The sequence below is a fragment of the Gopherus evgoodei genome, chromosome 5 (genome assembly GCF_007399415.2).
Source record: "Gopherus evgoodei ecotype Sinaloan lineage chromosome 5, rGopEvg1_v1.p, whole genome shotgun sequence".
NCBI lineage: Eukaryota > Metazoa > Chordata > Testudines > Testudinidae > Gopherus > Gopherus evgoodei.
In genome coordinates this window covers 114,750,557-114,778,117 of record NC_044326.1, presented here as the reverse complement: position 1 = coordinate 114,778,117, position 27,561 = coordinate 114,750,557, and the positions used below count along the sequence as shown (strand labels likewise).

Sequence of the window (27,561 nt, the reverse complement as noted above, 5' to 3'; positions counted from 1 at the left end):
TGATATGAACACAATCTAAAAACTTTTATTCCCAGGCACTCGTGTGCTGTGTGCTATGAATGTGAATGTAGACATCCATTTAGTAATAGCAGATTACACTGGATTAGCTGAGATCTGTAGCTACTTAACCTTCAAACGTATCCTGAAAGGGATCAGTTGAACCAGCTTGTTTTTTATTATGTCAAAGGAACATATTCTGTTAAAATTATATCTATCACATATCAGGAAATCATCTTTTTTTTAGTTAACTATATTGAATACAGATTTACTAGATATATTTTAACATATCCCTTTACTTCACAGGGGTGTTGTGCAGTTTAGTTAGCTAAGATTTGTAAAGCATTCTGAGATTCTGGAGGGAAGTGTACTATATATGTATAACATGTCAAAGATAGTACTAAAAGGGGCTAAAAGTACTTAAAGTACTGAAAGGGGCATATTCTAAGATTGAATAACTATACAGTGCAGAATGTACCTGCATTTTAATATTAAAACCAGTCAAGATTAATAGCACAATGAGTTAGGTTTTACAACTTTTTTTAGACAATTTTTTCAGGCTTTACCAGAAAGCTTAAATATGTTTAAAATAATAGTTGTATTCTGAAAAGAATATAGATGACTTCATACAAAACTTAAATGTTAATAAAACAGTCAAAAAATAAACTAATTGTTGGTGCCATCTATTGATTATCAGTTGATAGCACCAAAAATATCATGTGAAGTGAAATCCCCTTAGATTGTGCCTTAAAATGTGTGTTCTTTGTTCTTCCTTGAAGCATTAGAATGTTTGCTTTTTAGAACAGATTAGCGGATTTCAGAACAAACTATATTCTCTCTCTTTATTTTATTGTTAATGCAAAGTAAAGAGTTCAACATCCAGCATTCCAAAAGAGTCTGTGTCACTTTAAAAAAGACACAGGAACTGGGTAATAGGAAGTGGACTCAACATGGTAAGCAGTTGTAGTTAGATGAAGGTGTTTTAGTTAAGATCTGCCTGAGTGTTGTTCATATTTTATATTACCAGCAGACAAGATATTTATTCTCCAAACATCGGAAATACCAATATCAAGTTAACTACCACCTACAATTGAATTGAATCTTTGAAAAGATATTCATCCCTTCAGCCCTGAATAAACTGATTCCCAAGATGGCCAGTGCTAGGCATTCAAAAACCATGAGTCAGGCCTCAAAAATCATGAGATTACCTTAAAATAATAAATTTGGGGTTTTTTTACTTGCCTTTTGGTTTAAACTTTTAACATGTGCTTGGGTCACAGTTTCAAGATTTTTCTCTTCAGGCACAAAGGTTAGAATTTTACTATTTTAAAAATGAAAGCTGAGATTCTCACATAATCACTTGGCTCCAGGAGCCAGAAAACTACCAAAATACCACAAAACTGATAATAAAGAGAGTTGGCAACACTGGAGTTTAAATACACCTGCATTCTACAGTACTCACAGAAGCAAACTTTTCAGGTCAGATCAATCTGTGCATTTAAGACATTGAGGAAAATGCAGGATACAGTAGTACTGTGCCTGAAGTATTGAGAACTGGTTTAGAGTTCAAAGGGGGAAATTACACAAAACAAAAGAACTATGCATACACAAAATTTATTTCTGTTACTATAGCACAATTAAGCATGTCCTGCTTTATTCTCCCTCCCACACCATTTTATCCCACTATCCAAGAGTTACAAAACACACTGAGCATTCACAATCACCTTTTGAGAGGAATAAGCATATTATGCCAATTGACCTAGTCTTCAGTACTAAAATCTTGACATTTTAAAAAAAAACACTGTATTAAATATTATTGAGACAATGAGAAAAACAACTGGCTTGTTGGACTGGATTATTACAGTGTGATGCAAATTTAATTGTGGCCCAGGTTTGACCACTTATTTCCATGTAGTGTACAAAACATATACTGTAGGGTAAATAAAGTGGCAGTGCTTTTGAGCAGCCTCATTATGTTAGCGTGCTTTGAGAGACACTCATTGGTAAAGCGTTATTAATAGTGATCTCCTGCCGAGTTTGACATCGAACCATTGCCAGGATTGCTCTCCGGAACCTGCAACGTGAGGAGGGAAGTAAAAATTCAGATGATTAGAGGCACAGATAAAGAAGCAAAAATAGAGATAAATTAAGATCAAATTACTCAAATGTGCTATACCAATAAGGCTTATTATTTTAACAAAACTTTTAGAATTCAATTAGTCTCTAGTCTCTTCCTCTGCCAGTGTAAATCAAGAGGAACTCTTCTGAGGTCCGTGGAATTGCATCAATGTGAAACTAGCATGAGTGGAATTTTGTTTGAGTGACCTTACAATCCATTTTTTTCAGGACAGTCCCATTTTTCAAGTGGTCTGTCTCAGAAATTTGGCTCCTGAAAACAGAATACCAAAATATCTCATTTTATCATCATCTCTTAAGTTCCCTGTAAGTTGCACAAGTGCAGCAGCCTATTTAGCACCACACATGCGCTCAAGGAACCCACCCGGTGACCTGCCCCCAACTTGCTGCAAGAGAGGCGCCCCTTCCCCGGCCCCAACTCAGCCTGCAGCCCAGACCTGCTGGGGTGGCCAGGGTGGCGCAGGCCTAACCGCAGTGATGGCTGCCATCCCCCAGCACAGACTTGCTGGGGCCGGGGGGGGGGGTGCCTATTCTGCAGCCCCAGTCCCAGAGTTCCAGTGGTGGGGAGAGGCATCTCTCCCTCCCAGTCTAGGTGCTACTGCAGGGAGACAGCCCTGGGGAAGAGTCATCTCTCCTCACCGTAGCCTTGGAGACCCATCCTGCACCACAAAGCCCATCACCTCCATATTGGTTCACAAAACAAAATTAATTTGACACATGGATGGGAAAAATTAGAGTGAACATTGGTCATCTCCCTAGCAGGAGGCACAGGTGCAAGCTCTAGGACTTCATTTAACTGAGCCCTAGCCCCTCAGGAGAGTATCCACAGCAGCACCACCACCTGTGGTGCTTGGTGGACACCATGAGTCAGGACAGCACAAGTTGGGCCCCGCCAGCACAGCTGTGTGATAAAATGTAGGGAGATGAGTGGGTGAATGGATGCATGCTGGTTGTGTAGTACATGAAGGTCTAGGCAGAGGGCAGACCTAAACCAACAGGGTTGGAGAGAAGAGTCAGACCATAACTACTCAGCAAGAACAGTTCAGCTCATTTGTATGGATGTCCCAGATCCTGCTTGCAGGTTGAGGAATGGAAAGGGAAGGATTCCAGTGTCCCCAACCTCTGTATACTTCCAAACCACAGGCAAAACCCTTTTGATTTTGCCTGTTTTTGTGAGACCAAGGACATGTCCCAAAATTATCTCAATTCAATATGATACCTATGCTCAAAACATGGTATAGTTTTTATTTTGACAGAAGAGGTGACACCTGTGACTTGTAGATTTGCTCTTAATCGTCTCAAACCACCCAACTATGACACTTCCCAAGCCAAGCAATGACATGCATGGGAGCTACAAGTCACGAAGACCCAGATCCTCCAAGGTATTTAGCTTCCTAATTTTAATGGAAGTTATGAGGCTAAATACTTTGAGACTCTTGGGCCTAAGCAGACATATGTTTAAGCCAGTTTAATTAAAAGCAGACAGTCCCAGATTCAGATAGGACTCAAAATTTCACCCCAACCCCATCTTGGCAAAGGACGTTACCTGAAATTGTTTTGCAAAATATTTTTATGAGGATACAACTGGAGATATCATAGAAATATTGTCAGACATATATGGTGCAGATACGACCACCTACCTTTATTAAAACCTGTCCAAAAGATCATCAGACCCATCACAGATAACTCAGCACTGGTTTAACCTTTCCATCTTTGTTAAAGATTTTGTCATATCTTATAGAAGGTCTTTCTGCACAACTAGGATGCCCAGTAATCATAAAGCAGATGGAGGCTGTTAATTTAAAAATGGGACACTTACTTTTTGTTTGCAATGACATAAATACAGGGGTTATAGAATGTGGAAGATTTTGCAAATAGAGGTGCTATGATGGCCATTGCAGGGGAAATCTTCTTTGGGTCTCCAAAGGAAGACCATAAGCATACAATGGAATATGGAGACCAAGCCACTAGAAACATCACAATCATCACAACAGACATCTATAAAACAAGAAAAAAATGTTTGATAGACCAAACCATTTATATCTGCTTACCTATATCAAAATCAAACACTATATTTATTTAAGAATTAAGACCTCCTCCATCACCTTTGTTACATCTACTTGATCAGACCAGTCTATGTTGATGCTCTCCAGACAGTTACTGGTAGTGTACTGCTTCATTGTGCAGGAAACATTGTAGTAACAGTAAAACATGACTGTTAAGGGCACGACAAAATTAACAGCAATTACGGTCATTGTATAAGAAACAAAGGACCTGTAAGCCAAAAAATAAATACAAGATATTACAACTGTGCAGCCGTGAAAAATGACTGAAAAATGCATTGTTCCTTTATGTTTTATTGTTAATAAAACAGTCAGAAAAAACATTTACAAAAGGTACGTACAATTTCTTCAACTTGATAAGATTTATTAGGCTCAGTGACCTTTACACCTAGGATTTCTAATGCTTTCCACTGTCAAAAATTCTTACATCCTTTTTTGATTTATTATAGATTACTTCAGTCTCTACTTCTGAACTACCATTGTCTTTTAGAAGTTGCATGGCATGTTCTTAGGAGAAAACATTGACCATGGTGATGAACAGAAAATAAGCAATGGTCCATATTTGAAAAGTAAAACCAAGTTCTCAAAACCTTACGCATCATTTTTCCGCCAGTTTATTGTGCAGGTGGCTCCTGTTGGATCTGGGGCATAGCTAGCCCACCCAACAATAGGCATCAAGGCCCAAAAGACAGCATTTATCCAGGCAGCTAGGATCAGGGAAGTATAGTTGCGGGTAGTCATTCTTCTTCCTGTTACCAAGCAAATATTTTTACATCAAACCACTCTATTCTTTTACTTCTCTCCAAGATTTTGTTGAACCAAAAATGTTTCCAAGCAAGACAATTAGCATAGAAATTATAAATGATCCTTACAAGCACCTGGCACACTGCAGCACACCCATTTTATTTAAGCTCTCCTCTATATCACAGATAAATGACATTTAAATACACCCAGAAGCAGAGTTGGAATACATCTCAGTATTATCACACCTTCCCCCACACAAAGCTTAGGAATAATAGAGGTTGCTGGTGCCATATCAAAGAATTGAGAGAAAGAAAGAGAGTGGGGGGATGTAGGGAAAGTGAAAGAATTAACCATTATAATTTTTAAACCCATAATAAAGATCAAGAGAAAAATACAATATAGAAAAAAAACAAACAATATTCAGAATACACATCAGCTTCAATTAGTATTCTTAGTATTATTCAATTATTCCCAGACCTGAAGAAGAGCTCTGTGTGGCTCAAAAGCTTGTCGCTCTCACCAACAGAAGTGAGTCCAATAAAGTATATTAGCTAATCCATCTTGTCCCCCCAGCTTCAATTATTGTCAGGAACCATTCCACAAAAAAGGGACTATGGCTTCCTTCTATATACTTGACTTTGTTAGCTATGTATAGGATAGCTCACATAATCAATTACTGTAGAACTGTGCCCAAATTTTGGAAGTAGGTTTCCACAAGAGGAAATAAAAGAACTTGCATGAAGGTTCATAGATGTCAACTAATAAATGATTGAAATGATCATTTTGGTGCAAGACTTATAACCAAGACTACAGTACCTATATCAGGCCTGCAGATTGTCAGGTAACGATCAATTGCAACAACTGTAAGCAACCCGATACTTGCCATTCCGAAGAAGATATTTAAGGCAGCATAGATCTGAAATTTAAAAAGATAACATGTCCATTTCACTTCCTAATGCAAATGCTTTCAAAGGTTTGAGTCTTCTCCTGTATCCTGAAGCTAAGTGTTATCATGGGTTGTATTCAATGCATTCTTCAATGACCAATTTGTTAAACTCAAATTGTTAATAGTTTGTTAAAGTAAAACTGAACTTTTTAAAATAAGTGTGCTTGCATAAGCCCTCATAAATCCCATTGAAGACGTTTGCCAAAAGTCACCATTTATTTTAACTTATGTTAAATAAATAATTTAATGATCCTGGGATGCAAAGTTGTTTATCTAATGTTTCTGTTGCATACTGGGGAAACACAAACAATATTTTTCTTACTGCAGAAGTTATAACCAGACAGTCACACAATTCTACAATATCAGTTTACAGGATTTCTTCAGTTTAGATCAAGTTGAGTTTAGAGTCCTAAAGATCCTAAGAACCCAAATCAAGGCAGAGTGGAAACTCTCAGATCTGATCCCAAAAATATAAGTCATCCTAAATGCAATCAAATGAGGGCCTTGGATCGCTGGTGAACATTGGCTGAATTCTGAACTTGAAATTAAATCTTCAATCAGGCAAGTTGTGTGTGATTTCAGATCTTGTTGGGAGCATTCTGCTGTCCTGTTTAATTTTTGCCAAACAAATACTTTCAGGGTGTATAATTAATATTACTGCTAAATACTCATTTCCTGGGTTAAAAATCATATTTAAGTAACTGCATGCACAGTCAGCAAAGATTATTACGTTTCTGCTAATGATATGTTTTCAGTGATCATTTTACATGAAGAGAGAAAAATTGTGCAAATTCTAAAATAAGATAGCTGTTTCTTTGAATACTTACCAAGATTTTCAAGATGACTACTGGTTATGCAAAAGTCCATTTTATGGGTACCTTAACAGACATCCCTTAAAGATGCCTGATTTCTGAAAGTGCTAAGCTCCCACCCTCTGCAAATCAGATACTTTAAAGTTTATCAGTTTGACCACCCAAAGATTGAGACACCCAAAATCACTGGTTACTTTGAAAATCTTGGTTAGTAAATGGTGAGAAGCATCCATGAATTCTACAATAAGTAATGGGATATACATTGTTATAGCTATTTTAATATTGTATATTTAACATCAACACAAGTTTATGCTTCAATAGCCTTCCAAACTTTAAACAATGAAAATTAGCAATGAGTCCTAAGCAACTCCCCAGATCCAAATACCACTGAATTTTAAGGAAGTTCAGATCCAGACCTGGACCCAAACTCTGCAGCTCAGACTGCTCTCTAAAGAACATTAAAAATCAAAGGAAGGTATTTTTCATATATTTAGGTTTGTGTTTAATTGCTTAGTACTTGTTTGGTCCCTGATTTAATATAAAAAATCTTAAATACCTGGCATCCGGTGTACCCAAATTTCCAGCTTCCATGTAGGTCTGAAGCAGCAGACATAGGATAACCAATGCCACTAACACCGATGTCGGTAAAAGCCAGGTTAATAATAATTGCATTTGTTGCTGTCCGAAGTTCCTTGTACTTAACAAAGATGCCTAACACAATTATGTTACTGAGAAGGCTTATCACCCCTGTGAAAACACAAAAAAAGGAAGCCTGACAAGTGGCAGAAATAACGACACAGTATAGGTCGTAACAAACCAAAATACATAATGAAATCTAAACATAAACCCATTCTATTTTAATCTGCAAAGATCATATTTAAGAGCGAGAGCTTTCCTAATTTATAGACTCAAACTCTGATTCACCAAGGTCTCTAAGGACATGGTTAAGTTTAAGTACTAAAGGATATGCTTTAGTCTCTTGCTGAATCAGGGCCTCACTATCTGAGCTCAATGGGTATGGCAGGTATCCAGAATCTCTCAGACTAGAATCTTAAGAGCTCAGTCCTGCAGAGGTAGTGCTGAGCCCTCACTAGCACTGCTGAACACAGTGCATTATCATGATGCAGCAGAATTAAGTACACTGAAAGGAGTGGGTGCAGCAGGCTGGTCAGGCTGGCAAAAACACTCTGGCATTGAGCAGCTGGCTGTGATACTGCTTCACAAGACGCATCAGAAGCCTTTATGTGGAAGACCCTCACAGCAACTGCAGTAACTTGCTTTCTGCTAAGGATAGCTCTGCAGCAGAACTCTAAAATTATAAAAATGGCACAGAATTTGCATGTGCTAAATTATGAGCAAGTTAAAGAGCCTTCACCATCTGCCTCCATTCTAGGCACATGTACTTACTCCCTGCTCATCAGTGCTCAGTTCATTGCAGGCATAGGAGTTTGCTCACATTGTTGAGCATTGAATATATTCCACTCTGTTAAGTCCAGTCTTGCTTCCCTTGAGTTTTCCAATTGACTTCCCTAGTAGCACGGTTGGACCCAAAGTGAGGGCCATTCTGCACAGCTGCTTCATGCTGAGTGCTAGCCCTTATGCTGGAGACACTACTTTGAGTGTGCTCAGCATGCTATCTACAGGATCAATGTGAATGAAGTCTCCATTTTCTCCTCTCTCAGTTAATTTCATTTAAAACAAAGCACCCTAATTTTTCCTACATTCACAACCAGTAAGGACAGCTTCACAATGAGCATCAGTGTATGGTTGTCTCATTGAATATACAGCCAGAGAAATGGAAATAGCACCAATCGAGTTCTGAATCTTAATAGAGTGTTAATTTTGAATCTCATTTACTAGTAATAAGGTGCTTGGCACATATAAGTGTGCACATGAAATCAGGCAGAGTGAAAGCTCAATGCTATGCTGTTCAGATTGTGAAAGGCCCAGTTTCTCTTGAGGAGTAAGATAAGATCCAGTTCTTGCCTGTCAGTTACTACCCTCCTGGATCTCAGAGCAGATACAGTCCTGATCCTCCAGTGCTGTACTTCTGAGTCTCTTATGTACTCTTCAACATTCCTGAACCCCAAGAGCTAATCCACTCACTGAAATCCCCAGTTCCTCCTGCTGCTCCCTTCTGGTCCCCAAGGCCAGTGGGATTTATGACCCCGGTTGGCTCCCTTCAGTCTGGACAGACATTACTGCACTTCTGCTGACTCTGGCATACGGAAAGGAGAAACAAACCCTAGATTTTTAAATACTGAATACTGCTCCACTGTCTCTGCTCATAACAATGCAACAGTGGTCAATCGGTTCTCTGCTACCATTTTACAGGAAGTATTGTGTATGGGGCAGAGAACACATTAATTCTCTCACCAACCGAGGTAGTATAACTGTAAGGGTTAACAGCTTCAAGCACCTCAGTTCATATGTACAGCTCCCATTGGTGCTCAATAAGACACACCCACAATGCACAACATGGACAATCTAGCTTTATATATACACAAGTTACCTGTATAATGACTAAACCATTATGTCCACCTCTATATCCATGATACATATACAATTAATATGGAAACGAGAAAAACAGTAACAACTTACATATAGGGATAGCAGTGGTGAAATTCTGGAAAAGAGCCTCTAAAAACAGAAGTACAATGCCAACATTTCAGTTCTTAAATAAGAACATAAGAACAGCCGTACTGGGTCAGACCAAAGGTCCATCTAGCCCAGTATCCTGTCTACCGACAGTGGCTAATGCCAGGTGACCCAGAGGGATTGAACCCAACAGGCAAAGATCAAGTGATCTCTCTCCTGCCATCCATCTCCATCCTCTGACAAACAGAGTCTAGTCCATTCCTTACCCATCCTGGCTAACAGACGTTAATGGACTTAACCTCCATGAATTTATCCAGTTCTCTTTTAAATGCTGTTAGCATTAGCCATGAAATGGCTAAATTTCATGTGTGTAAATCAGTGACATTTTATTATACATGTACTTCATTGTAGGAGTTCCACAGCAATGTATCATTAGTTAAATTGCCTATACTACAGAATCATACTTAAATCAAACATTTCAAACACAAATGTAGCAAAGTCTCATTGATTTTTCAGCTATATGTGTCATTCTTTTTATTATCACAAGCTGTTCAGAACATTAGCAGTGACCAGAGTAGGCATGTGTTCAGACAGGAAAAGTTTCCTGTACAGCATGAGTTTAAACGAATAGAAGGTGCTGGGTGTACCTAACAGTACAGAGACCACATATTTTGATGATTACCAGTAGCAGGAATGGCACAGCACAGACTATTAAAATGAAGGAAAAACTTAGCCATAGGGATGCCTCCACTTTGTTCTGTTAGAAGTCTTGGCATGAAAGGATTACAAATTCTCTGATTTCCTCAATTAAACCTTGTGATATTTGCCATAATCAAGGTAACAGAGCTTTTTACATTCCCTGATCAAGAACAGCAAAAGGGGCTCTCCTCTCATTCTTCTTGCTAAAGGAGGGAAAGAAAATTAAGGCAGTCTCTATGTAATAGGCAACAGAGTTACTGTGAACTTCACAATAATTAAGTAGAATGTTACTCCTGAATAGTTACAATGTTTTAACTACAAAGAGAGTTTGCAGATTCAGTTAGTGATCCTTGTAATAGAGCTATTCTGTGACCATGACACTTAAGATGGTTCCATTTCACCATTGTGAGCAAACCACAGAGACATAAATGCTTTCAATGGTTTGAACATACCCGTGATCAACATTAAAACAAAAAATAACCAAACAGCAAACCAAGCTCTAGCAGTTATTTCCTTTTCAGAGCATGGCAAAATATCTGCTGATACTGTAGCACAGTAAAAACAATGAGGAGTCCCTGTGGCACCTTGGAGACTAACAAGTTTATTTGGGCATAAGCTTTTGTGGGCTAAAATCCACTTCATCAGATGCATGGAGTGAAAAATACAGTAAGCAGGTATATTTATTTATAAATATATATAATATATATTTATATTTATAAATATACAGCACATGAAAAGATGGGAGTTGCCTTACCAAGTGGTGGTTAGCTAATGAGGCCAATTCAATTAATGGGGAAGTGGCCTTTTCTCAACAGTTGACAAAAAGGGGTGAATATCAGGAGAGAGAAAATTCCAAAAGTAATTGGTAATTGGCCTCATTAGTCTCTAAGGTGCCACAAGGACTCCTTGCTGGTTTTGCTGATATAGACTAACATGGCTACCACTCTGAAACCTGTAGCACAGTAGCTGTTGATAAATGCTGACTTAATGATGACTACTGTATCTGTATTTCATTTCCTTTGTCATCTTCTCCAGCTGCTAACTAATACAATGAGGTTAAAGTCTTCCATTGATGAGCTCTTTATCTTATGGCAATGGAACTGAACTACCGACCAACATGTTCAGGATGTGAATTTGTTAGAATGAGGTGTTCAGAAATGGACCAAACTAATTGTCACAAGTTCCTGCACTAAACCTAGGTTTATACTACAGCTGCAATCATTGCTAGCACAGCTTCCCTAATGAACTAAGACAAAGTAATGAGAAGAAGAAAAAGATTTTTCAGCTATAGTTATTTCAGACGGTATTCATAACAGTTAGTAAAACATTTTCAGACAGAAGTGTGAATGTTAGGTAGACTATGTCCCTTTAACTCAAAACCCAGTGCTGTAGGTTTATACAACTGGCAAATATATACCACAGACCCACTTGTACAGCCCACATGTCAGTTGCCAGGTGAGAGAGAAAGAGGAGAGGTTTTTTCCCTTGCTAATCTCTGTATTTCCCCTGTTGATATTGCTCTTCATAAAATGGTCAAACTATTTGATAAACTAGACATTGATACAACCCAAATCCAGTCAATTTGAGTTAAACCAAAGTCTGAACAAATGACCTTCATTTCTTAGAGTGCCAATATTATCCATTTATCTGCAAATGATCTGGTGGCACCAACAAGTAGAGTTTCAATATATTATTCAATAGATTATTATTGAATACAATAGATTCTTAGCAAAACTATAAGAAGAACTAAAAAAAATTAGAGCTGTTTGAAATATCAGCCTTGGTATCAAAAAAAACTAAATGAGTTCATCTTAAACAGAAGAATGATTTGTCAAATACTATACAAAAAAGATTCACTGAGTAAAATTTGATCTTCATCATTCATAGAATCTCAGGGTGGGAAGGGACCTCAGGAGGTCATCTAGTCCAATCACCTGCTCAAAGCAGGACCAATCCCCAGACTGATTTTTGCCCCAGCTCCCTAAATGGCCCCCTCAAGTATTGAACTCACCAAACCCTGGGTTTACCAGGCCAGTACTCAAACCATTGAGCTATTCCTCCCCCACAAATGAATATATGGAGATATACCTATCTCATAGAATTGGAAGGGACCCTGAAAGGTCATTGAGTCCAATTAATGCACATAAACCATAAAATCTGAATAATTAATTGAAAATTCTTCATAAGCTAATTATAACTGAAAACACCTGGAAAAAGTGTGCCCAAAACATACATTATTTCCTAACAAAAATATTTATAACTAAAATGGCTTAAATTTTCAATTGAACAGGCATAAAATAAACAGAGGCATATTTTTAATGTGCTAGACTGTAGTATTAAAGCATTTACTTTTGAAATATTCAATTATCATACTGAAATAAACAAGTTTTCAAGAAAAGTTATTTCATATTTGAGAAGGATCTCAGCTTCTCCAACTCTTGTCCCAAAGCCCACTGCAATCAGTGGGAGTACACTGACTTTGGATCAGGCCCCCAGCGTGTGCGCTACTTTTCCTAAAATGCGTCAGCAGTGAAACATACAACTGAAACGACTGTCTGCTTTCTCCCATCAATGAGCAGCCCCCTCCCTCTCAGTGACCCCATTCCAACACTTCCACTTACATCCCACCCCACAGACACCCATGAACACTCTTAAGACTACACATACATTGTTGTGAACATATGACAGATCAGGATAACTTCAAGCACATCACTGAAAAATGCAAAATGTTGCAACTTGTATTCTTATTCCTTTGGCAGAATTCCGCATTTTTTGCTAAAATCACATATAAGTAAAGTACTTTTTTAAATAATGTAACAAAGTCTTAAACTGTACCCCTAATTTTAGACGTTTCTACATATTTTACAGTCGCCCTGTTACTTATCTGCTCATCTACCTTCAAGCTGAGAGACACTAGACCTTTTGCTTTTTGTATATAAAAGGCATTTCATTGGCATTTTGACCCAAAATGAATATTGAAGCCTAAATTCCCATTTAAAAAAAAAATAACCCATCAACCTCATACCTGCTGTTATTAAGTAAGCTGCGACTATATTGTGCTCAGTCTGTGAAAAGGCTGACTGAGCTTCATTTTCGCTCTCTGAAGAGTTAGTTGAAACATTCCAAAACATTTTAGACTGAAGAAATTGGGGTATTTCCTCCATGTCAGTTCTTCAAGAGGACATACACAAAACACTCCAAGATCCTTTCAGGCAAATTCTTTCACTATGGAACAGACTCATTGAACCATTTAAAAAAAAAAAATTCCCACACCACTCCCCCACTGACAAGTTACCAACAGGATTTAATTGGACTATGCAAAAGAGTTTACATTCACAATTTGTGCAAGGAAAAGCTTCTAAGCAAAACAAAGAGCAGCACAGAACTAGGTGCATTTCCAACAAGATGCTTACATTTCAGAGTCTTATTGCTAAAGAGATTAGCTGTCACATGCTCCCACACTTTTTCCTTCAACTTCTTGTGAAACATTTCAGAAGATCTAGACAAGAGTTGGCTAGATTCAAGAGAACTTCAGCCTTGTTTGGAATTAATCTAATAATCACAGAGCACACATAATAGGAACACTAAAAATAAAAATGAGAGTTTCTCTAAAATGTAGGATACACCTAATCTAAACTCCACTTTTATTCCTTACTATAACTTCTCAGAAGTTTTTGTTGATTTAACCTAAGTAATCCTGCTCGTAAATATGAACCTTTCATAATTTCCATAAACTCTCATAATTCTTTTACATGTTAACCACAATCCTTTTTATGTTGTATATTTATATGTTTACTGCCCTATACCTACTGAAACTGAAAAGTTCTTTGTCCTTCTGTTGAACCTAGTACATGAAGGGAAAGTGAAGCCAATAATGGAACGTATGTAATCTTTTACCCTGATCTTACTAAGATAGCCAAGACATCTAGGGAAGGGACCCTACAGAAGTATGTTAAAATAAATAAGACGGGTAATTGATAAGGGAGTGCTTATAATCTCAATTATGTTCTGTCATTTATAAGGGACATTTGTCATCACAGATTTTTCTGCGATTTATGAAATTATGACCCACTGAAAGATGTTTTTAACTCAAAGGAAGTGCTTATTACAACAGGTGTTCTTAATAACTGAACTAGAAATTCCTTTAGCTTATCAATCATGTAAACTAAGTTTCCATAAAATAAATTCTGTAAGTAATTATATAAAATGAGAGATCAAAAACAGAACACATAGTGAAATTAAGAGTGGGAAGGTAATTTTTGCCTCACACCCTATAAAAGAAAAGAGAGTTTGGGAATTAGTTTGGGAATGACCACAGCCAGAATTCCATCAGTTACCAAGGAAGAGAACAGGGTGCCGTCCTTTCACCATTAACAGGAGATAATGGAGGTTTTCTTTATGTAGTCTAATACTGTATTAATCTTTAATCTTTTTAATTAAATAATTCCATTTGAGCCTGTTATTTTGAAATCTCCCTTTGCTATTAAATTCAAACACACTACAATCAAGTGAATGGCTGAAATGAGAAAAAAAAACACAACAGCTGACATTTTCAAAAGTAGTGACTATGAGCGGTCAATTTGAACCTTTGAAGGGGCCTGATTTTTTGAGGGTGGGTGCTCAGCACTTTCTGAAAGGCAGGCCATTTTGATGTGGCTCAAGTTGGACAGCCAAAACTTGAGGCACTTGTGGTGGAATGCTAAGTAGGTGGCTTCGTGCGTAACATACCTTACCTCAGTTGGTAACAGCCATACTGGGCAGTGCATTCAAGTATCTTAAGGAGAACACATCTTTTGTATCTCTCTCCAGGATGGAAGCTCTGTAGCCAGTGCAAACCTGGTACAGAAGCCTAACCTGCTCGTAGCAGCCCTACAACCTAATGTGTACAGAGTACACGACAGCACCCAAAATCACTAATTACGTTTGAAACTCTTGACCATTATAAATGTTTTAACATTATTATTTGATATTTACATTACAGTAGCACCAAGAGACCAACCAATTTGGGCACCCATTGTGCTAGATACTGTACAAACAGTGACTGACACTCTCTCCCCTGAGAGCTTACATACTGCAATTTTTCTCAGTGCAAAAAATAATTACAAGGTATAAAGTAAGAAGTTTGCCACCACTTTCCCCACATAAAAGTCATGCTGGCCTGTGAGCTGGCTCCATCTCTTCTATTCTGCCTAGAGATCTGCATTCACTTGTATAGGTTCTCGCATTGCAGCTAGTACTTGTATCAATAGGTAACTTTTTTGTCACGAGGACTTGAGTTAGTCTTTGGAATGGGGGCAGGGTGGAAGTGTCTGTAAGGAGAGAAGAGATGATGTCTTGGCAATGAAACCACTTTCTCAGCACCTTGTTGTCTATATTTTACAAGACCAAACCATAAAATGTTTCTCCTCCATGAATACTGATATCTGGTTGAAATCTGTTCTTTGCTTACATTTTTGGCACAATTTTCAGAAGTCCTATAGCTCCTGTAAATTCCATGTAAGTCAACTGAAGTTAGCACCTATGAAAATCAGGCTACAACTATTCCATTCTAAACTGAATATCAAACTCAGGTAATGGCGAATGAAAACAATTTAAACAATCTTTTACATCTAGTCATAAGAAAAACTGAAGTTTTCTGATTTGTGCAGTCAGCTAAATATCACAGAAGTATCATATTGTTTTAGATACCTTATATTCCCAACTTAGGATTTGTTTAAAGTAAGGAAATTCTCAGACAAAAAATGTCAAAATTAAATTAAGGCTCATACCTATCATTAACTTAGGGATAAATATTCTTAAGAACACTGCATTTAGCAAAACAAAATAAAAGAAACCAAAGCAAGAAATTCAGAAATAAAGCATATAATAAACCCAGATATTTGGATGTGCATGTGGAAATGCACAATTAACTTACCAAACTACCTTAAATATATACTTAGCACTTTGCCTCTTAGCACTCGCATGAAAAAATCAGAAATTCAGACTACTGTTATCTATCAATAAGAAAGTGTTATCTGTGACAAGAACAGAATGATATATTCGTACAGTGATTATGCCACATCTAGCCTTACTAAATGTCAAAGCCACTCCACAGAAAATGTTATTTAAAAAATTCCTAAACACAAATAGCTCACTGAAGGTAATCACTCCTCACCCTGTGAGGGCCCAGTCATGCAAGGTTGCTGAGGGTGCTCAGTACCCTGGTAGACAGCAGACTGAGCGTTCTGATGCTGATCCAGTGTCATTAGATGTAATGTAACAAACAATGGAGACATGAATCAGGAAAAGCCAGTGCTCAGGTACACATTTTTTATCCCACTTTTGAACCCTACAAGTTCACTGGCTGTTTAAACCATAGGCTGGAGCCCTCTCAAAAGTTCTTAGAAAAAGTCAACAACCCAAAACCAGCATCTTACAAAGCAGCTACAAGACTCACAGAAAAGATGGGATACTGAAATTGTCCAGAATTAATATTAAGGTAGTGTGGGTACCTTAACTGTGAATTTGCATATTTTCAAATGTTTGGGTTACTTGTAAGCTTACTCTACAATTTCCTGCCCTTTTAATGGCTGCTTTTTGCTACTCACAATTAGCTTATAACAACTTTTACCTATACAAAGTTTTACAGTCTGTCTGTGAATTACCCTGTACAGTTTCACTAGTATGTGGAACCACTAGAAAATGAGTTTTTTGATGCTGGTGAGTTTTGCTCTGAGTTATTCTCAGACTTCATTCAGCTTAAAAGGATACAATATCTAGAGTGCTTGTTTCCATCCTAGACGATTTGTAGCTTTTAGATAGCTGAAGATCTGAGCTGGACAAAAAGACTTAACACAACTGTAACAAAAACATCAAACTCTCCTCTCTGGCACCTTGACTCTTCAACTCCAAGATCACCTTCCTCACCACTGCTCTATCACCTGCACCACCCCACACTCAAGTTTATAATGGATTTTATTTTCCCACAGTATCCCGTTCAACACTCCTTCCTGCCTTTCAAGGCTATACACAGCTCTGCCTCCCATCTCATATCTAGTTGCCTCCCTTCCTTTCTGTGTGCTCTCTATGCTATGCACGTTTGACTTTTCTACAAGCAACTATGCACTCTCCTGCATTCCATACCTAGAACATCCTCCCACGTCTGAGCACTATAGTCTTCAAATCCTTCTCAAAATAGTTACACTTCCATCGCTGTCCTCCACTCCAGCCCTCACTCGGGACACTGCTTCCAAATTATAAGGGTAGATTTTCAAAGGCAAATAGGGCAGTTAAGCACCTGACTTCTCTTGAGCATCAACAGGAGGTGAGTGCCTGACCACCCTTTGTACCTTTGCAAATATCCCCTTTGTTAAAAAATGACAAGGGACCAAAGATGATGCATATGTAACAGTAATCGTCCCATTTCGTTTCCATCCTCTCACTTTGTCAGTCTTGGGTATGTTAAATATAATTTAAAATTGTAACATCCTTTGTCATAGCAAATCCTTTTTGTCCATAAAATACTAATCCTGTCTGCTAGGCTGTATAAATAATTCAATATAAGATAAGGGCATGCTTTGTGACAACAAGGGAAGGAACCTTTCACTTCATTGGCTCCAGTTTGGTCAAGACCAATGGAAAGCTTTTGTTGCTATTTAAGAGTCATTAGTGGCATCAGTAAGAATATTTCCACCTGTGTCCAACATATAAATATCTACATCACGACTGTTAATGACAACAGATAAGCAAAGAACTGAACTAGACATGGAGACTCAATTTACTCTTAACAGAGGAACATCTAAATACATGGTATACACGATATTACCAACAGCTTCCCTTACTGATTGATAAGATTTTTATAAAATCTTCTTTCATGTTTGCCTGCAGAGTAGAGATTGTCCCTTCACCCAAATTCTGAAGAGTCACAGCAGTTATTAGCATTCCACCCATCCCACAATTCACCTCATTGGACAAGCCTGCCAAAACCTGGATCCATAGGACAAACACATGCCAGCAGTTTGTGGAATCCTTTCTGCAACACTTGTCTTACAGCACACCTGTAAGCGACTAACACACCACACCATTTCACTATTCCACGAAATCTGGAAAGAAGACTAAGCTGGTCTGTAGAAGAACATGGTACTAACAACCTGGACTTTCCCAAAAGTTACAGGCCCATTTTTAGTTTTAATGAAGATTTATTCAGGAAAGTGTATTAAGCATTCTTTACTACCCTCCTTTTCAGGCATGGTGCATTTTATACAAATTTTCTATTTTTTAAAATATTTGGTTTTTAGACTTTGTTAGTCATTGAAAATATTCCAAAATAGGAAACAAGAGAAAGAACTAAGCAGGGTATGTGCAACATACACAGCACAACAAATGCAACAATAAAAAGACAGGGAGAACAAGACACCAGTCACATGTAACACAGATTGATATCTGTGCCCTTAGAGAGTCTGCAGCTTTTCTTTTCTTTTTTTTAAACAATTCTTCAGTGGATCATTTACTTTCAACTTCAACATGAAGTCAAGCATTAATTAAAATAGACTGTCAGAAATGAAGAATCTAAAAACATACAATTTAAAGTCTGCTTTGATAATTAAAAATGTTCAAGTATATTTCAAGTGAAGAATAAAGAGCTGCCTCCAATTCTTCATGGGTGAACACAACCTCTTCATGTGTTGATCAGTATCCATTAGTTGTAACAATTAATGTTGGCGATACATTGTTACTTTGATTGCTTTAAAAACAATTTATTACTTTTCAGGTCCACCAGAAAATTCAGCAGTTAGATGCCAATATCTCCACTTTTTAACGTCCTCTACCTGTTTTGAAAGAGAAGAGTGTACATTAAACAATTCATACCTTGAAGCAAATGTCTGAAGTGCACAAATACTGCACAAATTATTACACTGAGAAGCCAGCTATATGCCCCATTTTTGGTCTTACACAGAAATACAGAAAACTGAACTTGGACTAGAGAATCTGTTGTGAAGTGCAGAAACTACCATACAGGTAACTTTTTGCATAAAACTAGTAGAAATTTGTGCTTCTTTACAAGACTGATGGCAGAAAAATTGAAGTGAATCAAATATTCAATAACTGTTTTACGTGTCCTGAAATTCTCTTTTAAAAACACCCTGAATTTAAATAGTACTCTTACCCCTGAAACCACGGCCACCACCTCCACCTCTTCCTCCTCTGAAGCCTCCACCACCTCTTCCTCCTCTGAAGCCACCTACAAAAAGGCAAGGAAATAAGTTTTCAGAAGTTAATTCACAAGTCTGTTATGTACTAAGAATGTAACAAGTTACTGCACAAACATCCTCTGTATGAGAAAATGAAACAAAAATAACTGTTAAGACAGGCAAGGTTTAGTGTTGACCACAGTCCCCTTCTCCATGAGCCACCACAACTCCTGTCCCAAAATACCGGAAGGCATATAAAAACCCCCACGTATTTGGAGTTTCTATACCAAGCCATTTTGGATATATAGAGAGCCAAAACATGCTAGGTTTTTGGTTTTTGTTTGTTTGGTTGGGTTTTTTTGTGTTTTTTTAAAAGTAAACAGGTAAAGTTTTCAGGACACCATAACTTTGAAACTGATGTTTCATATGAAACTTCTCAGAAATTATCTACCCTTGCAGGAGATGCAAAATAAAGTTACAGAGCAAATTTTTCTTTTTGGGAAGTTAGGTGTTTGTGTGTACAGATGCATGTCAGAGAAAAATCTGTCTTTTAAGCAGAGATCTACCTTTGACCTTATTTGTGGAGCAGCTACCACAATGAAGTTAAATGTAATAAGAGATGGAAGAGATCTACTAGGTCATCAAGCGCACACAACAAAGCAGTTTACCATGCACTATTTTTAAGTATTTTGTCCAATCTAGATTTTAAACGTGTTGTGAAACTGGGCTTTTGCCATTAACTTTGAGAGTATATTCCATCATCTAATAGATTTTACCACTGGAAAACTATCGCTGGTATTCACCAAGTTTTCTTTTTCATAATCTCGTGTCTTTGTTTCTCCATTAAGTCATACTTCACGCGTTTTCACCATGATCTCAAAGACATGTATTTCTTTAAAAATATACTAATGAAACACAATTCACGTGAGTGCTTGCTTGGCTGTATGTTTTAATTTTTAAAAAATGTCTTTTTTTTTTAAATAGACACTTACCTCCACCTCTACCTCCTCCTCTCCCACGTCCTCCTCTACCACCTCCTCTTGAAGCACCTTTCTCACCTGGAGGCCTAGGCAAAAACCTTTGCAACGGCAATAACTTTGCTGGGTCAATATAAAACTGCAGGAGAAAAGCACTGTTAGGCTTCAGGAACAGTGTAACATGAGTGCAATATTCACGGCCTTCCTCTTTCTCTTCTATACATGCAGAATTTTGGCTTATTTTTTCTCTATATCATCAGCATTTTTAAAGTCTTCTTTGCAAAGAGTGACATCAAACACCCAAAACTATTAAAAAGGTAGTTTGTGTCAAGATCATAAAATTATTTCTGTAACAAGATTAAGATTTGTGGTTAAAAGAACAGATTTTGCAAAGGCACCAATTTTCTAATAAAATAGGGGTAGCTAAAAAAGTGTATGAGAGAGCGCAGATAAGAAATGTAAATGAACACAAATTTCTCATAAGCCATTTAACTATTAGTGTTAAAGAGAACTACTAACTAGAGAAATAAACAAATTAAAGATTTTTGGTTAGAGTGTCATGTAAAAAAGACAGTAAGTTCCTTATGAGACTAAATGTATATTAAATCAATGCACGACACAAAAATAGTTGTTTACTGCATAAGGTCCCAATTAAACATCTCTAGTGGCACTCCAGTGTTTTTCACTTCAATTATAAATGTATTTTTAGACTATGCGGTGATAGGAAATTTAGGTTATATAAAGGTTTATTTGGAAATTCTTTATAAAGTTATATTTTCTTCTCTCATTGAATATATCAGAATTTTAAGCAATTAAGATACCTACCTTTTGTAATTTTTTAAAGGAAGAGGCCTTCATGTTCTCTGACAGTTTAACTGAAAAATACTGTTAGTTTGTTTAAGGAATATAAAAGGTAACTTAACTGCATTTATAATTCTCTGTATAAATGGACAGATGTTGGTATTCTAAAAATGAGGTTATCAATTTAAATCACAGCCAGTGATTTTTTTCTTTACTGTTACACTTATGATTACTATAAGTGAAAGATTAGAGACATATTTCTATTCTTTTCAGTTTACTTTGTACATTTGACAGCATTTTGTGGACAAAGGCTCATTGGGGACGTTCCAGGTGCAGGGGCAATAGGACTCTACAGGGGCTTCCAGGTAAAGGTTGCTGGGACTCAGTGGAGGAATCTGGGCGTGGGGAGTGGGGCTTGGTGGAGTGGGGGTCTGGATGGAGCTAGTTGGCAGTCAGTGGTGCGGGGGTCTGGATGTGGAAGCTCAAGTTGGTGCAGGTGGTGGGACATCAGGGTGGGGGTTTGAGTGCAGGGAGGCCAATGGGGGGTGATCTGGATGCAGGAGTGCGGGTCCGGAGGTCTGGGTGGAAAGGGGCTCCAGATGCAGGGGCTGAGGTTCAGTGGGGTGGGGTTCAGGTATGGAGGGCTAGGGAGGTTCCAGCTGTACCAGGTAAGGCTTGGCAGGGTGTCTGGGTATGGGAAGTCCAGATGCACAGGGGTTGGGTGGATGGGGGAGCAACTTCCTAGATAGTGACCCCTCCCCCACAGCTTAGGAGTGATGTGAGCAGGAAGCAGGGGAGGATGCTGAACTTCTTGCTGCTGGCGGAGGTTTCTATGGATGGGTCTGACATAGCCCCAGCCACTCCTTGCAAGGGAAAAGGCAGTCCTGTCCTCTCCTGCCTCCAGCCCAGCTGGTACTAGCAGCTGATCCCAGCTCAGAGTAGGAGCCACTGGCTGAGATGTCCCCAGCCCCGCAGTGATTTACCTCTCTGCCAGCTGCTCTGGGTGCCCAAAACATTGTACCTGCGCTGCTAGGGAGTGGTGAATGACTGCTCAGGAAGTCATTTTTCTGCAGGGAAGAAAAGCAATCTGTGGGGGACATGAATTCTGCACACATGCAGCAGCACACAATTCCCCCAGAACTAAATATCCACTTATAGTGCTTATATTAGGTACAAATCAAGAAAAAAGAATTCAGTCTTCCAGTGTGTAAAACAAAGAGCCTAAGGGCTTCTTTAACAGGAAAGTTATATCAGTACAAGTTAAGGCGTGAATTTAAAACAATAAAATTGCGGTGGTAAAACTCCTCTTGTAGAAACACTTACCCAATATAAGAGTTCTTTTTTTTTTCTTTTTCTTTTTTTTTTTTAAGTTTAGCTTACGTCACTTTGGAAGCAGTTTAAGGTAAACAAAAACAAAAAAAAAGCCACCACTCTATCAAAATAAGTATCCATACGATACTAGCATATCAGCTTGACTAGTAAACATTCTCATGTACACATGCCCTATGCTATTTTGAAATGGCAGAGCAACTCTCTTCAGTTACTGGCTGCACCACAAATATCCAGAATAATCTACTTTTGAAGGATACAAAGTCTCTTAGCTGTCCAAATATTTCATCTACTTTGCCAATCTGCTCTTTATTATCCAAGTAAACTGGTGCATTGAAATAAGGCACTCTGTTTTCTTCCGTCGTGCATTTGCAAACAATGTCATCTTCACAAGGATGCATGAATTCTCCCAATACTGTAGTAAGGAAAAAAAAGATGTACTGAAAATGGGAACATTCATTCCAAACAAAATGAGTACAATCTCTCAAGATAACTTACTAACTACACTTTCAGGAGGTCCTTGGTCATATCCTCTGTTGAAGCCTCCACGTCCACCCCCTCCACGCCCAAAGCCACCTCGTCCACCTCGATTGAAGCCACCTCCGCCACCACGATTGAAGCCACCTCCGCCACCACGATTGAAGCCACCTCCGCCACCACGATTGAAGCCACCTCCGCCTCCTCTGCCACCTCCTCTGCCTCTAAAAGACATTTTCTACCTGTTAAATGGGAAAAAAGTCAATTAAAAAGAAAAGGTCAAGGGCATTTCATGACTTACTAAATTTCCAAGTTAGTTGAGACCCCACAGTTTGTCAATTTAACATGTATTGATTTGGCTCTTAATTCAAATATATGTTCATTGGTCAACTCAAGATTCCATCTAAAATTAAAGCTACTGCAAAGTCCATTCATAGAAGCAGAAGGGAAGGGAAGGATTTTAGATTGGCACTTTTTAAACACACAGTGCTGTATGAAAAACTTCTCCTCCTTCTTTTTCTATGACTGGACACTGCAACAGATTTCAGCTATGACACAAATTAATGACTGCCACAAAACAAGCACAATTTAGCATACATTTGCATTTTTTATCCTGAACATCCCCAAAATGAATCTTATATACTCCCAGTATTGTTGCAAGCTAAGTAAGGGTACACAGAGACCAAATATTTCACCCACCTTGTCAGTCTAGGTAAAATCCTAATGGAGATTAGGCAGTTTGTAGTTTTCATCTGAGTAGGCAAGACAAATTAGGATATGTCTACACTGCAATAAAAGACATGCAGCAGCAAGTTTCAGAGCCTGGGTCCACTGACTCAGGCTTGGGCTGCAGGGCTAAAACTAGCAGTGTGGACATCTGGGCTTCAGCCCAAGCATCTATGCATCAGTTGACCCAGGCTCTGAAACTTGCTGCCACAGGTCTTTTACTGCAGTAAAGACTTACCTTTAGGGTACATCTACAATAAAACACTTGCAGCTGGCCCATGTCAGCTGATTTGGGCTTGTGGGACTATAAAACTGTAGTGTAGACATTTGAGCTCAGGCTGGAACTCAGGCTCTGAAGCCCGTTGCTGCAGGGGTTTTACTTCAGTGTAGCCGTACCCTTTGGGTAAGTCTACACTGCTATTAGACACCCATAGCCAGCCCATGCCAGCTGATTTCAGCTCATGGGGCTCGAGCTAAGGGACTGTTTAATTGCAGTGGAGGATTTTGGAGCTCTGAGACCCTCCCACCTCTCAGGGTCCCAGAGCCCAGGCTCCAGCCCAAGCCTGAGTGTCCACACCATACTTAAACAGACCCACAAGGGCCACTGACAGGTTATTAACTGCAGTATAGACCAGGGGTCGGCAACTTTTCAGAAGTGGTGTGCTGAGTCTTCATTTATTCACTCTGATTTAAGCTTTCGCGTGCTAGCAACACATTTTAACGTTTTTAGAAGGTCTCTTTCTATAAGCCTATAATATATAACTAAACTATTATTATATGTAAAGTAAATAAGGTTTTTAAAGTGTTTAAGAAGCTTCATTTAAAATTAAATTAAAATGCAGAGCCCCCTGGATCGGTGGCCAGGACCCAGGCAGTGTGAGTGCCATTGAAAATCAGCTTGCGTGCCGCCTTCGGCACACGTGCCATAGGTTGCCTACCCCTGGTATAGACATACCCTTCAAAGGCTCAGAGATAGCAGGAGCCTAGGGTTTACCTTGACATGCTAACTCAGGGGAAAACTACAAACTGCCTCGTCTGTACTAGGATTATAACACAAGTTAACTGAGTGGAGCTGAGACATCTTTCCCTGGCACAGACACAGTCCGATGTGACTTCAGCATATTCCACACTGCAGGCTACTAGCATCAACCTGCGACTCACTGGGCTCAGGCATTACTAGTAACATAGACAATGGGTTTTACTCAGAACCCATTAGAGGCCCTCAGCAGGAATATTTTTGCCCCCTCCAATACTAAAACAGGCAAGTTATTATAATAAAAATTGAATAGGGGGTGTCCCTTGAGGTGCTTGGGGCCCTAAGCAATTGCTTAGTCTGCTTATGCCTAGCGCGGGTTCTATGTTTATTGATCAACACATCTCTTTATCAGACGCACACGGGACACAGCCTAAACCGCCATCTTAGGTTCCAGGTGTAGCAGCACCTGGCCAAATGCGAGGCCTGGCTCCAGGACTACTGGGTTCTCTCCCTGGCTCTCCCCCACACCGGGACAGCGATAGGAGACAGGGATCTGCAGCCACACCCCGTAGCAGGTAGAGAGAGAAGACGAGCAGTCTGTATGGGGCTGCATGCAGTCTGTACGTGGCTGCCCATCTAGATGCTCAGGCATAAGTCTGGTGATGGCCACCACAGCAGCACCAGGGGAAGGTGAATGGTCTCGGGGAGGTTTAATGGCAGACAGCACGCTCAGGAGCTCGGCACGGGCCAAGCGAGAGAAGGGGGTGCGCTCTGACATAGAACGGGCACCAGCCCAGAAACAGGGAAGGGGGGGGGGCTCTGAGGTGCGATGGGACCCAGCCCAGAGACAGGGGAAGGGGGGGCCCCTCTGAGGTGCGATGGGACCCAGCTCCAGAAACAGGAAAGGAGGGGGGCTCCGAGGTGCGATGGGACCCAGCCCAGAGACAGGGGAAGGGGGGGGCCCTCTGAGGTGCGATGGGACCCAGCTCCAGAAACAGGGGAAGGGGGGGGGCTCCGAGGTGCGATGGGACCCAGCCCAGAGACGGGGAAAGGGGGGGCCCTCTGAGGTGCGCTGGGACTCAGCCCAGAGATGGGGGGCGGGCTCCGAGGTGCGATGGGACCCAGCCCAGAGACGGGGGGATGAGCATTTAGTTCTCAAGAAACCGTTAACACTATTTCTCAAATGGCCGGAGCTTCGATCCTCCGACCCCCGAGCAACGCAGCCAACTAGCGGAAGCTAGCGGCAGCCCCCAGTGCGAGCACCCCTCACTCACCCACCACGAGCACCCCACGTGGCTCCTTACACCGACCCGGCCGCTTCCGCTGTCGTCAACAAGCCGCGACCGGGCAGGGGCGCGCGCCTCGACTCACCAGCCAATCCCAGATGCGCACAGAGGAATCTGCCGTAAAGCAAAGGCCCCTTTTCACCCACGCGGATTTGCTTTTGCGTCAGTTAACGCGTTTACGACAGTTTGGGAGCCGCGGCAGTTCCGTGGCGACCAATAAAAGAAAGTTGTCCCCGCCCCCTCGGCTGTGAGTGGCGCCGGAGGAAGAGTCTCTTCCTGAGTGGTGACACGGAGGCGCGAAGAGTAAGGAGGCGCATGCGCAGGAGTGTGGCGTTGACGTTTTCTTCTTCTCTAGCTAGTCTCAACACCCCGATTCCATCCCACCGCGCGCGCTCTGGCCGCTGCTTGCCCTGCTCAGCGCGCGCAGAGCACCAGGCCCCCTGAGCAGGCTGGAGCTGCGCGCGCTGGGGGGGGAGGGGGTGTCAGGTGCAGCTGCTGAGCCCTGCTGTAGGCTGAGGGGGGCAAGTGCAGGGGAGCTGGCCGGGGCCAGCCTGCCAGATTGCCACGAATCAAATGGGTGGTTTCCCGCCACGTTTCGAGGCTTTTGACACAGCCCCACTTGACACTATCATGAGCAGAGTAGGGGGAGTCACTGTTAGGTGGGTGCACAACTGTACTGAGTGGTTCACTTGCAGACTGGGTGGCTGCATCTACTGGGGTACCTCGGGGGCCTGTCCTGGCTGGGGCTGATATATTCGGTGGTTTCCGTAGCGACTTGGAGGATGGAATGAAGCGCATGCTTAGAGAAGTTGTGTGTGACATTAAGCTGGGAGGCGGAGTAGGGAGGACACCGTGAGACTTTGGAATGATCTTGGTAAGTTGGAGAATTGGTCTGCAATCAATATGATGAAATTCAGTAAAGTCAGTTTAAAGTGCTAAAAAAAAAAGGGGGGGGTGAGGGACAAATGCACAGCTACAAAATGGGGAATAACTGCCAGCCACCAGTACTGCAGAAAAGGATCTGGGATTATAGTGAATCACAAACTAAGCACTAGTCTACACTACCAACTTATGTCAGTAAAACATGTCACTTAGGCATGTGGAAAATCTATACCCCTGAGCAAGACATAACTAGGGTTGCCAACTCTCCTGGAATCGGGCTCCATCTCCCGGAGGCTACTGAAGCCAATCCAGAAGACTTTAGGATGCTAAAAGTCCAGAGAGCCGTGGAACTAAGGAAGGCTCCGTACCTGCCCTAGCTCCACATTGCTCCCAGAAGCGGACAACATACCCAGCAACTGCGCACCCAGGGGGTCTCTGTCCCGAGTGTCGACTCCACAGCTCCCATTGGCCAGGAACGGGAACAGCCAGTTGGAGCTGCAGGGGTGGTGCCTGCAGCCAGGGGCTGGCTGCCCCTGGGCCTAGGAGCCATTGCGGGACGTGCCGCCGCTTCCAGGAGCCACCCAACGTAAGCGCCGCCTGGCTGGAGCCTGCACCCCAAACCCTGTCCCATACACCAAACTCCTGCCCCAGCTCCCACCTGCACCCAAACTTCCTCCCAGAGCCTGCACCCCAAACTCTCTCCTGCACCCGAACCACCTGCCCCAGCCCTGAGCCCCTCCCACACCCAAACTCCCAGAGTTCGAAGCCCATCCAGCGCCCCAACCACCTGCCCTAGTCCTGAGCCCCCTTCTCACACCCCTTTCTGCACCCAATCCCCTGCCCCAGGCTCAGCCTGGAGCCCCCCACACACACACTGAACCCCTTGGCCCCAGCTCAGCCCGCACCCCCTCCTGGGCCCCAACCCCCTGCCCCACCTCAGTG

The 27,561-nt window shown here is 40.7% G+C and overlaps 2 protein-coding genes across 5 annotated transcripts; both read right to left on the bottom strand.

The window, feature by feature from the left end:
• Positions 1-9: 9 nt before the first annotated feature.
• On the bottom strand, positions 10-15,762 carry RRH (retinal pigment epithelium-derived rhodopsin homolog). Of its 2 annotated transcripts, none has more exons than XM_030564585.1 (7): positions 13,021-13,497; positions 7,255-7,445; positions 5,757-5,856; positions 4,792-4,945; positions 4,239-4,407; positions 3,953-4,131; positions 10-2,071 (listed from the first exon to the last, which is right to left on the bottom strand). In XM_030564585.1, the coding sequence occupies exons 1-7, from the start codon at positions 13,157-13,159 to the stop codon at positions 1,969-1,971; spliced, it is 1,035 nt and encodes a 344-aa protein (XP_030420445.1). In that variant the 5' UTR covers positions 13,160-13,497; the 3' UTR covers positions 10-1,968. The 2 variants fall into 2 exon arrangements, with proteins under 2 accessions (XP_030420445.1, XP_030420446.1); XM_030564586.1 differs by having other exon boundaries at positions 1,945-2,071; positions 13,409-15,762.
• Positions 15,763-18,178: 2,416 nt separating this feature from the next.
• GAR1 (GAR1 ribonucleoprotein) lies at positions 18,179-25,974 on the bottom strand. 3 transcript variants are annotated; one of them, XM_030564588.1, is made up of 7 exons: positions 25,823-25,974; positions 22,771-22,991; positions 22,533-22,687; positions 20,968-21,027; positions 20,158-20,281; positions 19,141-19,215; positions 18,179-18,802 (listed from the first exon to the last, which is right to left on the bottom strand). In XM_030564588.1, the coding sequence occupies exons 2-7, from the start codon at positions 22,982-22,984 to the stop codon at positions 18,789-18,791; spliced, it is 642 nt and encodes a 213-aa protein (XP_030420448.1). In that variant the 5' UTR covers positions 22,985-22,991; positions 25,823-25,974; the 3' UTR covers positions 18,179-18,788. The 3 variants fall into 3 exon arrangements, with proteins under 3 accessions (XP_030420448.1, XP_030420449.1, XP_030420447.1); XM_030564589.1 differs by lacking the exon at positions 25,823-25,974 and adding an exon at positions 25,756-25,774; XM_030564587.1 differs by lacking the exon at positions 25,823-25,974 and adding an exon at positions 25,726-25,813 and having other exon boundaries at positions 18,180-18,802.
• Between the last annotated feature and the right edge of the window lie 1,587 nt (positions 25,975-27,561).

Excerpts from the sequence above, each read along its gene's own strand:
- RRH (XM_030564585.1), bottom strand. The coding sequence starts at position 13,159 with ATGGAGGAAATACCCCAATTTCTTCAGTCTAAAATGTTTTGGAATGTT. Across the intron at positions 4,408-4,791 it reads AACTGGCGGAAAAATGATGC|GTCCTTTGTTTCTTATACAA; the intron begins GTAAGGTTTTGA and ends TTTGGCTTACAG. Across the intron at positions 4,132-4,238 it reads ATCAAGTAGATGTAACAAAG|ATGTCTGTTGTGATGATTGT; the intron begins GTGATGGAGGAG and ends CTTGTTTTATAG.
- GAR1 (XM_030564588.1), bottom strand. The coding sequence starts at position 22,984 with ATGTCTTTTAGAGGCAGAGGAGGTGGCAGAGGAGGCGGAGGTGGCTTC. Across the intron at positions 20,282-20,967 it reads CCTTTAAAAAATTACAAAAG|TTTTATATTGACCCAGCAAA; the intron begins GTAGGTATCTTA and ends TTTCTCCTGCAG. Across the intron at positions 19,216-20,157 it reads AGGAGGAGGTAGAGGTGGAG|GTGGCTTCAGAGGAGGAAGA; the intron begins GTAAGTGTCTAT and ends GCCTTTTTGTAG.